Consider the following 16,093-nt stretch of genomic DNA (forward strand, 5'->3'; position numbering starts at 1 on the left):
CCAGCAAGCAAGCCACCAGTCCTGTAGAACAAACGTAATCTAAACAAACACACACAAAAACGTATTGAATATTAAATCATTTACCAAAACGGTTTAATTTATTCTAAATTATTATATCATTCAATTTTAAGATTGACTTGAGCTACATTATGTCTTCTATTTTCCAAAAATTGCTACAAAACACACAATAAATGAATTGAAGCAATGAACTCACATGTGCTAGGGAACTGAGTAAAATGAGGAGCAAGAGGACCAGGAAGTTAGCACCTGCTCTGAAATACTTCACATATATTCGCAGGCCGACGTTTCCTTCTGTGCGGCTTTCCTCCTGCGTTGGTTGCACTACCTACAGATAGACACTAGAGTAAATGCCAGTCATCCAGCAACACCTCAGATCAGCCTGTAATCAGCAGCGGGGAAAAGGTGAGCACCTTCTGCCCTCTAGTGGCTAACAGAATGCACAACAAGCATTTTCCCACATTGAGATTGCCGTACACAGATCCTTCAAGCTCGGGCTTTAGCCATTCAATGGTTCAAATATACCTACCACTGCAAGTGGCTCTGCTCCTTCAATCAAGGAGTACCGGGAAGACAAGGAGGACATAGAGGAGTTATCAGAGAGCGTACGGGTCATGCCCTGTCCCTCCTCCTCCTGGCCCTCTTCTTCCTGAAGCAGGGAGGTGAAGTCTAGCCCAGAGCTCTGCAACTCACTGTAGGTCCCATGTGCCACCATCTGACCCTGATGATGACACAATGGAGAGGCAGTTAACACCATATCAGCTCACACACACAGCCATGGAGATCTGACAGTGACCTGATATTTAAATAAAATAATGTGCACCCCTGCTAAGATTACCAGAAAAAGAACATTTATGTAAGCAGCGCTCTCTGCAGTTGTTCTACATTAAACTCTTACAGAAAGGCAAACTCTTTCTTGCAAACAAATTCCTCAGATGTGTTCAGGTTCTTCACAGGCTGTTCTTGAATGTTTTCCACCATGTTGGACGAGGACAACAGTATTGTGGAAAAGAAGAGTCATGGTTACTATATGAAAAATTATTAAGTAAAAGTGACATATGAGTGTCACATATATGGATATCACAAACAAACGTGCAAGCTGACTACAGCTGCTGCCTTCAGGTACTTCTTTATTAATACTCAATATGCAGCTATTGAGCTAAGTGACATAAGTGATGCAAGGAGGCAGTGACTGTTGACTGTAGATTTTACACCATATAACACATTGGTTCATGATTAAAGCAATTTGAAAAGCAACAATTCAGAATACATGGAGCACCATAACCAGTGAAAACTCTTCTATTGGCTTATTTCATACATTAAAATTCCATTTTATGACCAGCTGAGCACTTTTCTTTACATGTAAACTCTTACAAACACCAGCAAATATACACACAAATGCACACACACCTCCTTTAAGACAACAATTTGGTCTGCAGCCTTCAGATACTGTAGCTGATGAGTAACCAGGATACGAGGCTTCTTCTTCAAAAGTCCACAAATGCACCTGAAGAAAACCAATATTTTTTTATGGAGAAAAATGTATTTTAATAGCATAATAATTAGATAAGATCTGACAAAGCATGGAAATCAGTGGGGAAATGTTAGTAAAAAGACTTACTCTTCAAAGAGGTGCCTTCCCACCTCAGCGTCCACAGCACTGAGGGGGTCATCCAGCAGGTAGATATCTGCATCCTGATACACAGCTCTAAAAATACACAAATATGGAGGTTAAGTCTGACACTGACAGCAAAGAAAAATATGCACTGCTGTCGAGATATCCAGCAAACCTTGCTAAGCTGACCCTTGCCTTCTGGCCACCACTGAGGTTGGCCCCTCTGTCCTCGACCATCGCCAAGTCACCACCCGGCATCAGGTCCATGTCCTGAATCGGATCAAAATGCAACCCGTACCCGTCATTCATATTTACGCGGGACTAGCTACAAGCTAGATGTGCTAAAACATTTCTAATACCCTACAAATCACAGCGAGGCAATGCAGCGGGGCATGTGATAATCAAGAACATGACTGGAAGTGGATCTCACTCTCTTGAGGGCGCAGGCTGTCAGAACTCGATCATACTTCTGGGGGTTGAGCGCTTTGCCAAAAAGGATGTTGCTTCGAATTGTACCGGGTAAAATCCAGGGCTGTTGAGAAGTGTATGTCAGCTCTCCTCTGACCTTGACCACACCACTTTCCTGACTCAGTTCTCCCAGGATGGCATTGAGGAGCGAGGACTGATACGCACAAACACAGTAGAAAAATTCAAAATGAAAGATTATTTGGGGTAATATGTTAGATGAGAAGATCAATACTGCTGAAAGTTAGCATGGAGCTGAAGCCAGGAAGCCATTAGCTTAGCCTCACATAACTACTGTTGTTCATGAAGAAATAGTTAGAGCACAGGAAAAAAGTAACTATTATCATACCACAACAGAGTTTAGGATTAGATTATGGTAAAATGAGGGGATCTTGGTATTTCCCACACGTCAAAATATCAATGCAACCACTGTGTCAGTCAAATGCCATCACCCCAGTGGCATTTTATATGACATTTAACTGCTGGTAAGAAAGTAAATCTTCACTATTCCTGGTGAGTAATACAATTAATAACATTATATTATTAACTATTTCAAGTTATTTAACATGTCTCAGGTTTATAATCAAGCGTGGGCATGGCTATAAACCTGAGACCAGAGAACCGACCTGACCTTTCCAGCCCCAACGGGTCCAATTACTGCCAGGAGCTGCTCTGGCTTCACTGTGAAGGACACGTTCTGTAAAGTTGGAGCCTCGAGGATCTGTAAGAACAAGTAAATGAAATGAAACACTGCCACGTAGTAACTATGAAGTAAGTCTTTTAATGTCAGGTTCATTTATTTTTATTTTAGTTTGTCCCAGAGGCCTCTACAAACCTTACTTAGACCCTCGGGGGGTCTAAGGATTGTTGCATTTGAGCAGTGCACAGATAGAAAGGAGATACACATTGCCCATAATAATTCTTACCTTATCCCAGCAGCATATTAAATCCTGAATCTTCACCATACAGTCTTTCTTGTCTGCCACAGGAAGCCCCTGATAGGAGGGAGCAACTTCATCCAGCAGAAGAAAATTCTTCAAAGAAGAATCAAATTCAGAGTTTCAGTTTTCATAGATAGTAACTGACACACACTGGTTATACAAATGGCCTCCGTGTGTGGTGTATTTACTTTAATTCTTCTAATGCTGATGAGAGACTCAGAGACCTTCTCTATAGCAAAGGGAAAGAAGAATGTGATGGTGAGTCTGACCGCCCCGTAGAGAGAAACAGCCATAAAGACTCTGCTAGCAGACAACACGTTTCCCGTCAGTACGTAGACACAGATGGTGATGAAGATGATGATCTTGCTGACCACAAAGAAAGACGCCATGTTCAGGCCACGCAGGTAGGAGCTTTTCATGATCTTGGAGATTTCCATTCTGCACAGGAACAAGGCATGTTGTCAATAAATGCTGTCTAACACACAGTATCAGTCTCATTTTTGGCAGCAGACAGTAGCATTTGTTGAGCCATAAAGACTACTCTACACAGTCCACCGTGTTGCACTGCCATGTTTCTAGAGTAGCCCAGAACAAACAAACACTGGCTTTAGAGGAGGAGAGATTCTCCGACATGCTTTTAAGGGTGAGGTGAGGGGCATTCAGCTGGTTGCAATCTGCAACCTCACCACAAAATCCTACACACTAGTCCTTCAACAGACTCCAGTGACATTTGATTAACAGGGAGGAGGTTAGCTTTTGGTGCAGATGCAAAAATTGCTGAAGTTATCTTAATGCATTTTGAACATATCTCATTAACTACTGTACTTTTTGTATGATAGCATTATCACTCTTGTATTATATCTGGGTAGCACGGTGACACAAGTGGTGACACTGTCGCCTCACAGCTAGAAGGTCCCCGGTTCGAATCCCGCTGTGGGCGCTGGTGGCGTGTCCACCATGTCTTCAGTGCCTGCTGCTCGAGGAAAAAGGGGGCCTTTCTGTGTGGAGTTTGCATGTTCTCCCCGTGTTCACCCGGGGTTTCCTCCTTAAATAACCCCCACTAAAAACATGCAAGAAGATCACCGCCTGACCAACGGTGATGAAAAAAGGATGGGTCCCCGGGCGCAGGCACCGGCATCGGCTGGCAGCTGGCAGCCCACCGCTCCTGGTCTGCCGCAGAGGAACGACGGACCGAGGATGGGTCAAACGTGGAAAAAATAATTTCACGAAGCATGGCGTGTGTGCAGTCTCCTCCCTGTAGCATGTGTGTGCAGTGATCAATAAAGTAAATCTTAATCTTAATCTTAATCTTATCTGTACAATTTCATCAGAAATGAAAGTAAAAACAGGAGGAATTGATCTACCTTCTGACCTCATCCACCAATGCAGCGAAAGGCTTCTCCCAACCGTACATCTTTATAACACGGATCCCAGAGATGACTTCATTCATTGTGCGTATTCTGTCATCTGTCAAGACTGCTGTTTCAGCCCTAAAACAGCAGACACAAACTGCAGCAATGGTCATGGTGCAACACACAACAGGAACCTTTTATATGCAGGGGCAACTGTTATTTATATTTAATAAATCTGGCCAAGTGATCACAAACCTTAGAGTAGAAAACAAGCGTCCGAACATAATCTGTACTGGCATCAGGATGCAGAGGACAGCCATTCCTGCAAGGCACGATGGTCCAATCGTATGCATCAACAGTAATAATACAGTTGCTGCTTGTAGAGGACCAATCCACAAAAAGTGCAAATACAAGGTTACCTGTGAGACAACAATGAGGAGGAAAGCATCACTGAGGTATGCCTGTACTGAATGAGTAAGTCACTTGTAAAATATGAAGTCACATAAGCACAGATACTTTCAGATAATTACCTCATCAAATTTGTTGACATCGTTGGACAAGAGGTTTACAATTTGTCCCGTGGTAGTTTTGGCAAATGCTTTGCTGTTAAGACAAAGAGCCTTTGCAGAACAAAGGTATTAAATCAAGTCCCACAAGCCACAGGGGTATGACAGGAGGACAACATGTATACACAGATGTCTCATAATGGCTGACCTTCCGGTAGATCATGTGGCACACGGCCACACGAATCTTCATGCCTGCTCGCTGGACATGGTAGAAATAGAGATGGTGAAGGAGGGCCAGGGTGATGGTTGTCAGGGGGATGCTTGCAGCACAGATGTAGGCCTCATGGACTGCAGATGTGTTGGCAGGGTCGTAAGTCTCAAAGTACTCGATCATTTTCCCAAGTTGCAGCGGCTGGATGACTTTGATAACTTCCTGAGAGACAATGAGATGTAAAGCAACATGTGGATGTGCTGCATTAAAACAGAAGATAAGTCTCTCAGTGTAGACCGTCTCACTGTGAGATTGCACCGTACCTCTATAAAGACGTATATTCCAATGAGTAAGTATGATCTCCAATAGCACTGAACGATGGCTTTGGTAAGACTGGGTGGGCGTGGATCTTTTGCCGCCTGTTGAACCTCTCTATCCCAGTACCTTTGGAAAGTGAAAAGAAATGCGTTGGTCAGCAATTGATAATGAAGCAACGTCACTCACAACAATGTGCAGTTGCACGGCAAAGAAAAATTCAGTCCCACATATTTTCAGCAGAATAATCCACTATTATAATATCTTGCATGTATGGACGTTAACTGACTAGTTAGAATATTTACTGAGGTACTGTAGTCACTTACATGTAGCATTGCGTCACAACAACAAAATAATAACCAGACTCTCTATTTTGGGCATTCACATTGGATTTAATTCTAATTTGATATGAATAATAAAGAAAGCCCCCGTATTAGTGCAGCTGCAAGATCTAACTATTGGTTTGTACTTGAAGTTCTATTTTGGGCGTTGATCACCCCTCAACTAGATGGTACAGGCCACGTCTCTCTGGGCGAGAACCCGGCGTCAGACGGGGAAATGCTGACATTTTGCACGTCACACTTGGCTGTAAACAGCTCCAGTACGCAACAGCAATCATAATTCATTAAGGCCAGACGAGAGCTGAGATGCCCGTAATGTCACTACACTGGGCGCCCCAGCTGTCACTTAATACCATGTCCATGAAAATCCTAAAGAGGACAGAGACGAAGATATATTTAAGTTCAGTAGTCACAGTGAAAAGAGAAAAAAGAAAACCAAGCTGTCAACTCAAAGTGGCAGCCCTTACTAGAGAGAGTGGGATTAGTGTGAAGGGAGGAGCCCGCTCTCGTGTGATTTGAGAAGTGCAGTCTATATATAGGTGGGCTCACGTCCCAGCTCAAAGTCAACTCTGACACCAAACTCCCTCAAAGCGGGTGATCTGTCCCCACTTCAAAATGACTGCTGCTCATTATGGAAACAAAGCTCTGATTGTTGGATATAGTAGTTTTGTGTGGTCCTCCTTTGCTGGAGTAGTAGATCAGGTCTCAGAGGATGGCCAAACCTCTGGCCTCTCTCATTTAAACCTCTGTCTGTTCTAGTCATGGACTGTTCATGAGGAAATACCATGCAGTGACATACTGTAAATGCACATGTGTACATGGTGTTTAGTTTCATCAGTCTACAGGCTATGCTCTGGAAACATAGCAAGAGAAACTAAGTTAACTGATCACATTATGAGGGGGATCTTGTTCAGTTTCCTGTATCTCAGAAAGTGTTGGATAGATGGTGGACATTTTTCAAAACTGTGAGCATGGAAACCAGGAGCTGTGACCATAAGGTGTCTGTCCTCTTCAAACCCTAAGAACTGACAATGATCACTGATAAGGAGGAGGGGGTCAATCAAGCTAAACAGATCATCAGGGCGTTTAACCCTGCTCTTGAATAGGGTTGAACGCCAGTCTGATATGAAAACTGACTTGAATTTCTGTAGAATTCATACCAGATCGCTGTGGTGTCTCACACTTTTTGAATCTAAGCCTTTGTGCAGCATTAGCTACTTTAGAATCAACGTGAATATCAACACTTAATTCTCTGTCTTACCATTGCAGCTCCTCCCCGAGTTTATCTGAAGCATCCTCTGGGAGAACTTTATACATGTCATCTTCCTCCAACTTCCTCTTGTACCCGATTCTAAACAAGGGATTCAGCCAACTGAAGACAAAGCACATGAAGGTACGTTCAGTAGCTGAAAATAAACATTGAAATTATTGTTGTTTCTCCAACACTTCGAAGCTCTGTGAGAAACCATGAAAATTCCCAACAATGAGGACAGAAGGTTTTCACCAGAAGACGGCAATGCATTGTTAGAGTAGTCCACCTATAGGAGCTGCAGCACTTTAAACAGCACTTTTGTGTGCTGACACATTATTCAAGTGAAAGGTCCATTCTTCAGTTTATTTTTGCTACTGTAGCACACTTCCAAAACTTTATTTTGCTGTCTAAAATTTCACTCTATACGTTCAATCGTCTCTCTGTATGTTAATACTAATAAAGTTCTCATTATGGCTTCATTTAAGTAAAAGTTTGAACTTGTAATGGAGCACTGGTATGTTTTACTTCGCTGTTTGCCTGTTGTGATGAGACTACAGACAAAAAAAAATAAAACTCCAAAAGAAGTTGAGCTCTCTCCTCCATGTGGGAACATTGTGGTGTATGTTTACGCACGGACGGATGCTCAGCTATCACATCCAGGGGACAGCCTGTCTTGTGAGGCCACAAAGTGTCACACAGGAGAGCCCTCCATTCAATTAATGTCAAACGCGTCTGTCACTGCGGGGGCCGCTTTTCTTACCAGAAGAAAATCTTGGAGAGAAGATTAGCTGAAGCCGACGGATTATCCTTCGCCTCCTTCCGCAGAGGTTCCATGCCCCCAGAACAGTGAAAGCAACCTGAAGACTTTGTCCGCAGGCTGTGTGGCAGAGGGATATCGACAGAGACTCAGAGGAGGAAACACTGAGAGGACAGCTGCTGTAAACTCCAACGTCGGTCAGTATCACACCTCCAGACATGCAGGAAAGGATTACTACGAGAGACGCGCAGGCGGTTTGGATGTCAGGTGAGCGGCGCGCTGCCTAACCCCGCCCACCGCCTGGGGATTGGCTGACAGGAGTCTCCATCACTTCTTTATGTCATGAACTCTGTCTCCTTTCCAAATCACCATTATTTACACGTTTCAATGTGTACTATTTGTGGGGAAGCTCACATCCTTTACTCGAGTAAAAACTGTCCAAATACTTCATCGCTACTAACACCAACACCAACTGTTACCATCTTTGAATTTCAACAGTGCATGCAGTGCAGACCCCTATTGTTTTCTATTATTACAATATATTATGTATCTCACATTAGAAGACACATTTTGGAATTGTTTTGAGCTATTCATTCAGCTGTGAGCAGTAATTAAATGTTAGCTGGTCAACGTGGAGCTAATTTAAACATTTTCTGTCATCATACCATAAAAAACAATCAATCAGTCTAGTTAGATTATTTCAATGTTTTCTTACAGAAATCAGTGCTTTCAAAGAATTTTGTAACAATAGGAGTGAGAGTCTAGGTGTATTCATCTATTAAAACAGCTGATTATCACTTGTTTACAGGGAAAATATGATATGATATGATGGAAATTTCTGATAACAATGACTAACCACTAACTCTGCTCAGATCACTTTTGTTGAGTAAAATGTATATCCTTCTGAAATGCGGTGGACGTAACAGAAAATGGAAACACAAATATCTAAAAATTGTACTGAAGTACATTGTACTACAAATGGAATATATGGCACAACTGCTGTCATTATTTATTGCTGATCAAATCTATCATCTGTCCTCATTTTGCATCATTTTGGGACAGTGTTTGGATTAATATGATATGAATTCATACACTCAATTTCATCTAATTAATTCAAAGTAATTTGACTTAAGTCAAAATGTAGTAGACAGACGACTTTTTGATCTGATAACACGTGACTTTTACAAGATTTTGTCATCTTTTTTCTTGTTTTTTTTTTATATTCCTGCTCTGCCTCCCCTTTTGTACAGACAACTTGATTGTACATTGCTTGCTCTACACTTGTTATATTTGTTTTAATAAAGTTCTGTAACAAAAAAAAAAAAGTCTGTACCTCCCATTAAACATAAAGAAGCTTACATCTGAGTTATCCAGGTCTCAGCACTGACAATTGAACAGTTTGTTGATAATTAAAATTTTCCCATTTGGACTTAGATTTCTGGAGATTGTCCCATCTAACTCTGAATGAAAGGACTTCCTCAGAGCCTCACCCAGTTAGTTAACTGTCACCTGTCATGGAAACATGTTAATATTCAACAGAATTCAAGGTGCAGAGGAAAATGTACCAAATCTCTTTATTTTTCAAAGAACAAGGGCAGTTCTTTATCATGACCTGCTGGAAACATCTACAATGATTCATCTTTCTTATTTTTAGATGATCAAAAGGACAGACATTGACTATTTTAGCATAATTTTGTGTAAAATACACTGAATCTCACTTCAACTTGTTTTTTTTACCAATAAGGATATTCAACTTTTGATATTTATTTGTTCCCAAAAAATAACCACACAATCCCTCAGACTGCAGCCCCAATACATTTCCTGCTTATTATGCAATTAAAAAAAAAAGACTTCTAAAAAAAGTCCAAAAAAAATCAAGTTGAAAATTTGCAATCTCTCTGACAAGATTCTAGTTTGAGTAACGATTTCCCATAGAGTTTCACATTACAACTGATTTTACCATCTCTCGTTAAAGAAAAATGTTCCATGTTTTTCTTCTTCTACCTTATATGAAAACTCTTCACAGTGAGAACAGTGAGCATGAAAAACAACATCCAGGTTCACATCAGAGCTGGCAATCATTAGTCATTCAGTTGCTAAATATTGTGTGCAGAAATAGATGAACCAGTAACTGGACTTTGTCACATTGCTTCTTGTTTTTGGGATTACTGATTACTCCTTTATTATTTTTTATGTTAATATGATACTTGACCTTATTTTTAGACCAAAACATGGAGCATTTCAAACACCGCTTGCCAAAATTTAATGCCTAACTGCCAGCTCATGCTTCCTTTACTATTTCACTTTCAGACACCTGTGTCCTTCCCTCGCCACTGATGCAGGCAAGATGTCCTGTCTGTAAATCATCTCAATGAAACACATGTCCACAGTGTAATATGACTGCCTGGAGCGATTTTTATTTCTCATTTTCTTGAATCAGCTAAAAGGTTTTATACATCTTAAAGCTCCAAATGTCAGGCTTGCAGATTCTGGCTTTTCTCAGTGGCCTTGCTGGGTTTTGTGCCACTATTGGTGCAACAATGTCCAATGAATGGAGGGCCACCAGCCGGGCATCCTCAGTCATCACAGCGACCTGGGTGCTCCAGGGTCTGTGGAACAATTGTGCTGGAAATGCTATTGGCGCAGTGCACTGCAGACCACATCATACTATCCTGAATCTAGCAGGTAAGCTAAAAGGCACTCACAGCAACCACAGAGAGTATCTGTATGTTCTCACATTGCTGCACGATGCATTTGTCTCTGTTACCAACTTTAATATTGAGTAAATGACATAGAAAACACATCTAGTGTGTGAGCGCAGCCTTTGCACTACCGCATGCAAGGTATTGTGGTGGTGCTTTATGAAATGTTGCATAGAAACAAATACAATACCTTAGTTTTGAAAGCATGTATCTGCTACCAAAATCATTTCAAAAGCTCAGGCTGAGTAAAGTCAATTCAGCACATGTTTTGTGGATATGATTTCAGATGCAGATTCATTCATATGCATTTTTTCATACGAGTTACCACCACCAGAGACACTGTGTACAACATAAACAAAACACAATGTGATCATTTCTTAATCCTTTTTGACATATACTCAACTGAGAAGAGTACAAAGACAATATATTGTTCGTTCTGATTTTGGGACAGGAGCAACAAAAGAGAAAGGAAGTTGTGGAATGCTCCAAAAACACCTGTTTGGAACATTCCACAGGTAAACAGGTTAAAACCACTTGTTTGCGAATGAATACTTTCTGTTTTTGTTTATGTTTTTCACAGCGTTCCAAACTTTTTTGGAATTGGGGTTGTACATTACGCAGTGTTTGAAAAAGCTTTTGAAAGCTGCTGGGAAGCAAAATGCCATGAAAGAGATCATTTGTAAGTGAGATGCTTTCAAAGAAATTTCTACTTCATCTTCGTCATTAAGTGTCTCTCATAGAGGACAGTCTGACAGCGTTTGGTCAATTTGTCAGTGAAAGAATCAGATCTGATTTTCATCTCAGATCTACATTTCCAAATAAAAACTCTTGTTCAAGTTATACCTGATAAAAATGACTTCTTGTCTTGACAAATTTTGTTTAAGATTCATGACAAAAATGAAATGATCTCTTCATGTTGACAAAATCAGTAGAGAATAATTTCTGTTCCAGATGATGGCTCACGTGTAACTTTGCAAATGTGTAATCCTTTGTTGGAAATGTCAAACTGAGACTCTGAGACTCTGAAGCTTGTGCAGGGGCCAAGTGGGGAGGAGGTAAATAAAGACAAGTCATAGGCAGTAATGGGTCAATGAGGGAGAAAATAATAGAAAAATTCCCCCTTTTTTTTAACCTTTCATCACCCATGTTGTATGTAATGTTGTTGCATTATTTTCTTACTGCTAAATGGATTTTGGTCATCTCACATGTAATTAGATATATGCACTTTTTTCTAGTGTTACTGTTTTTATCAATTTGTTGACCAGTATTCAATAGTTCATCATTATGTGGACAGTCATCTAGAACTGGATTTTGTTGGACACAAACTCACTATTAATCTTTACATAGTTTACTCTTCTGGTGTCACCACAGTGTTTCAAACAGAATGGGAAGACAGCTCATCTAATTTCTCTATCAATTCACGTATATGTTGTATTTTTTTTTAAAGAGGAACACTTTTGTAAGAACAGTGGAATGCTTTGTGATTCTCAGCTCCATGCGACAGTGGCAGCAGTGTGATGACAGAAGCAGTGTGCATCCACCAGATGGGGCTCTGATTCATATGATAAAAGCTTAATGAATTCCTTGAATGTGATTTCCCTCGTGTTTACATAACGTTTCCTAAATTAATGAACTCTTTTCTCTGCAATGTACTGGAATTTGTTTTCCCTCAGGCTGAATGACATTCTGCTAATGAGCTATAAAGCCTGTTGTAGGTCTATGAGGACCTTCAAGCACTCTTGTTATGTAATAATCATGCTGTGGGTGGCAGTGCAAGGTGACAGGGAGAAGGTATGCTCACTGTGCTGTATCCCATCTCACATGTCTGTTCTTTATCTGGCAGTTGAAATTAAAATGTGTACAGAAAGTGTGAAAAAAATATCATGACCACGCGTAAAATATACTTTTCATGTTCTTTTGGTGAGCATTTTTTGTTGAGGCTGTGAGAAAGGTGCTGGTTCACGTCTCACGTGTTACACTTTGGAGGAAGTAATTTCTGTTGTGGATGGAGAAAATAACTGGAGCAACTTACGATTTGCCTTTGGCTCATTTTACTAACAACATTAACTTTTTGCAGGTTAATACATTAATAATCTAACATGCTTCAGGTTGAATACTATGTGTGTGATGGGGCATTCTCTTTTGATTCAGTGACCTGAGCGTTTTAAAAAGTAATTTCTTTTTCATTACAGTGGTTTCACTTCCTTAGATGCACATTGTAGTGTATGCTCACTCAAGTAAAGCAACCAATTCATTGTACACGCCCACAGTCGCTTTAATTTTAAACGTCATTCCTGATGTCATCACAGTTTCTACATCCAGTACTTTCTGTCCTGTCATCTATGACTGTGAGTCACAGTGACGTGTACTGGGTGAGGGGTGGCCGATGCTAGAATAGACCACTGGCCACTTGTTGATGTTGAGGGTCAAACTCCTCCCTACTGAATATAACAGCCCACAACACATTAACTATCGATGACAGCCTATCCATTGAACTTCCTACTGCAGAGCCTGGCTACATTTTCAACAAGTCTCACTAGCCAGGGAAATCAATAATCAATTTTTAGTCTCACCAGCTTAATTGGCTGTTAGACAGCAGTGTGGAGGAGTCGTCTTTGTGGCATGAGCGGCATGTTTCAGGAGATCTTGGCCTTCGTTTTTGCCACTTCAGGCTGGGTGCTGGTGTCTTCCACGTTACCCACGGACTACTGGAAGGTTTCTTCACTTGATGGAACAGTCATCACCACAGCTACGTACTGGTCCAATCTGTGGAAGAGCTGTGTCACTGATTCAACTGGAGTCTCCAATTGCAAAGACTTTGCCTCAATGCTGGCATTGGATGGTCAGCTCTTCTTTCCCCTCTAATTGGATATTCTGCCTTTGACTGTGCCTGTTTCTTCGCCCTTTTTATGGTTTTGATTGATCATGTTGAATTCATTTTCTGTTTTCTGTTCGTCTTTCAGTTAAGCAGCACATGTTAACTCTTGAAAGGGCTGTTGTAATTGCCCTTTGTGCCTACTTTTCAGTGTTTAGACTAGTGTTGATTCATCCAAGTGCCTTGTAAGTGTTTGATCTCAGCTCCTTCTCTGTTTAACTTTTGCTAGAAAATTCAAGTTGAAGCTCATTGCTACTCAGGACTAATAGATATCCAACAGCCTAATGCAAGTCTTTAAAGAACAACCCATTTACCTCCAAATGTGTCAATGTTTAGCCTTTGTTCTCAGAGCTTGAAAGCTATAAAGGACATTTACTGGTAACCTCAGGCGGTTTCTCCCATGGCTGACTAGTTTCAGGAGTTAACTTGCGAGGTAATGTTTGCCGCAAAATCACATCTGAATGGGAAGTTCCATATCAAGAGTTCCATACCATACGACCTCAGAGTGCCTGAAAACAATTACTCTTCCTTGTGACAAATTGTATTTCTTGCTTTATGTGTAAATTGGTCACAAGGTCAATGAGTCATTGACCTTGTGGTGTGCAGACATCAGAGTGCAGGGAATGCAGAACCACAGAATGGAGCCACACAAACTAACACTCTTTTGATTGCCTGTAAGTAAACATCTATTTCCTGTTTGCAGGCTACATCCAAGCATGCAGGGCACTGATGATCGCAGCCATCTGTCTGGGTTTTTTTGGTTCTATATTTGCCCTCATTGGAATGAAGTGCACCAAAATTGGAGGAACTGACAAAAACAAAGCCAGGATTGCCTGCTTTGCTGGTGTAAATTTCATCCTTAGTGGTAAGTACAGCAGAACTGTCTAATATCTGTGTGATTATCTGTGTGATCTAATATTATTCTGTTTTCCTTGTTCTTCTCAGGCCTCTGCTCACTCTCAGGTTGTTCCCTCTATGCACATCAGATAACATCAGAGTTCTTTGACCCAATGTTTGTGGCACAGAAGTAAGAACCCTGTGACTGTTTTAGTGTAACGCAACCTATTTCAACCGAGATTCCAAAAAGTTGTGACACTATGTAAAACATAAATGATACAGAATGTGATAATTTGTCAATCCTTTTCGGCACACACTTACTTCGACACTACAAAGAGAGTATATCTAATGTTTGACCTAATCAGTTTCACTGATTTTTGTAAATACATGCTTATTCTGAATTTGATGCAGCAACATGTTTCAAACACGTTGGTACAGGAGCAACTAAAGACTGGGAAAGATGTGGAATGCTCCAAAAACACCTGTTTGGAACATTCCACAGGTAAACCAGTTCATTGGTAACAGGTGATAGTATCATGATTGGGTATGAATTTGGCATCCTCGAATGGCTCAGTCATCCACAAGCAAGGATGGAGCGAGGTTCACCACTTTGTGAACACATGATTGTATAAAGGATGTTACTACATGGGCTCTGAACACTTCATAAAACTATTGGAGGTAAACAGTTCGTTTGCATCTGATTTCCGTTTCACACAGTGTCCCAACTTTTTTTGAAAAGGGTTGTAAGAAAGATGAACATTAAGTATTGGTCTATGTCTGCAGGTATGAACTGGGAGCTGCTCTGTTTATTGGCTGGGGAGGTTCTGTCCTCTGTATCCTCGGAGGCATCATACTCTGCTTCTCCATCGCAGGTTCTTTCACCAAAAGGTTTGTATAAGTATCACATACTATTTTCACATTATACAGAAGATACATGTAAATTTACAGCTGTCAATTGTGAATCAATGAATGAATCAATTTTGCTGAGTCGCATAACTGTAGGTGTTTGACTTGTGAAAATTAATCTGTGTTCTGTCTCTTTACAGCCGCAGTCAGCCAAACTATATCTATAAAGGTGCTGCCTCACATTCCCATGTCTCCTCCTACCCAAGAGGGCAGGCAAAGTCTGTAAACCAGTGGCCGCCTCCAGACTACAGCAACGCCTCCAGGATGCAGCACTTTGATAAGAATGCATACGTGTGAGGGATGTGAATATAAAACACTTATAGTTGAAGCCATTGATGAGTCTTAAGAAGATATACTGTATTCTAAGTCTTTCACTCAGCACACTATGTGAAATCTGGTGGTTCCTGTATAACAGCAGCAGAATTTGCTGATACTGATCTGTGGCTCACCAGGAAAAAGGGGCATATCTTATAATTCTGGACACTGTAAATAGGTATTCTCGGTGGGTCCCTCCCTGTGTCCACAGCTATTCACTCAAGTATATTTGTGGGCGCTCCTCACGTGAGGGCCCTGAATGCTCAGTCCTTCCCATCAGTCCTACACTGCTGCCGGGAATTACATTTAAAGTATGTCTGTGTTTCTTCCAGGGGTACGAATTTAAAGTTGCATGATACAGTTTACTCTCTGATCTTGGGGAATTTACATTTTCTCTATTTGACAGTTATACACATTACTGTTATGAATGTTAGGAGGTATGTATATATTAGATTTAAACAGCAAAATCCAAAACACGTGGTCCTAATAAGTGAATGTAATTTTTGCCTCATTTTTGTTTTTTGTTTTATTTTAAATGTTAGTGTGAAATACTCTGTCAGACATTTCCTTTGCTGGTTGTATCTTTAACTGTAAGTGACTTGTACATGTTGTTAATCTGTAATGACAATATTTAAAACTGTGTCAAACACAGATTCTCTCATTTTCCATGACATAATCATTAACT

At 40.8% G+C, this 16,093-nt stretch overlaps 2 protein-coding genes across 2 annotated transcripts in view; one reads left to right on the forward strand and one right to left on the reverse strand.

Annotated features, from left to right (window-relative positions):
- LOC139340546 (ATP-binding cassette sub-family C member 4-like) overlaps positions 1-8,015 on the reverse strand; it is a 34,950-nt gene extending 26,935 nt beyond the window's left edge. The window contains exons 1-17 of the mRNA XM_070976432.1: positions 7,777-8,015; positions 7,026-7,136; positions 5,432-5,552; positions 5,106-5,330; positions 4,922-5,011; positions 4,647-4,810; positions 4,404-4,529; positions 3,228-3,477; positions 3,025-3,132; positions 2,730-2,819; positions 2,064-2,255; positions 1,809-1,903; positions 1,640-1,726; positions 1,429-1,525; positions 544-739; positions 215-342; positions 2-39 (exon numbers count right to left, since the gene is read on the reverse strand). Coding sequence (XP_070832533.1) covers positions 2-39; positions 215-342; positions 544-739; positions 1,429-1,525; positions 1,640-1,726; positions 1,809-1,903; positions 2,064-2,255; positions 2,730-2,819; positions 3,025-3,132; positions 3,228-3,477; positions 4,404-4,529; positions 4,647-4,810; positions 4,922-5,011; positions 5,106-5,330; positions 5,432-5,552; positions 7,026-7,136; positions 7,777-7,850 — 2,192 coding nt within the window. The 5' untranslated portion in view covers positions 7,851-8,015. The remainder of the gene's footprint in view (position 1; positions 40-214; positions 343-543; positions 740-1,428; positions 1,526-1,639; positions 1,727-1,808; positions 1,904-2,063; positions 2,256-2,729; positions 2,820-3,024; positions 3,133-3,227; positions 3,478-4,403; positions 4,530-4,646; positions 4,811-4,921; positions 5,012-5,105; positions 5,331-5,431; positions 5,553-7,025; positions 7,137-7,776) is intronic.
- A 2,229-nt stretch (positions 8,016-10,244) lies between these two features.
- On the forward strand, positions 10,245-15,390 carry LOC139340078 (claudin-10-like). Its single transcript, XM_070975686.1, has 6 exons — positions 10,245-10,418; positions 13,068-13,317; positions 14,054-14,215; positions 14,296-14,377; positions 14,971-15,075; positions 15,234-15,390. Exons 1-6 carry the CDS (start codon positions 10,245-10,247, stop codon positions 15,388-15,390), a joined length of 930 nt encoding a protein of 309 aa, XP_070831787.1.
- The last annotated feature ends 703 nt before the right edge of the window (positions 15,391-16,093 follow it).

This window comes from Chaetodon trifascialis, chromosome 12 (genome assembly GCF_039877785.1).
Source record: "Chaetodon trifascialis isolate fChaTrf1 chromosome 12, fChaTrf1.hap1, whole genome shotgun sequence".
NCBI lineage: Eukaryota > Metazoa > Chordata > Actinopteri > Chaetodontiformes > Chaetodontidae > Chaetodon > Chaetodon trifascialis.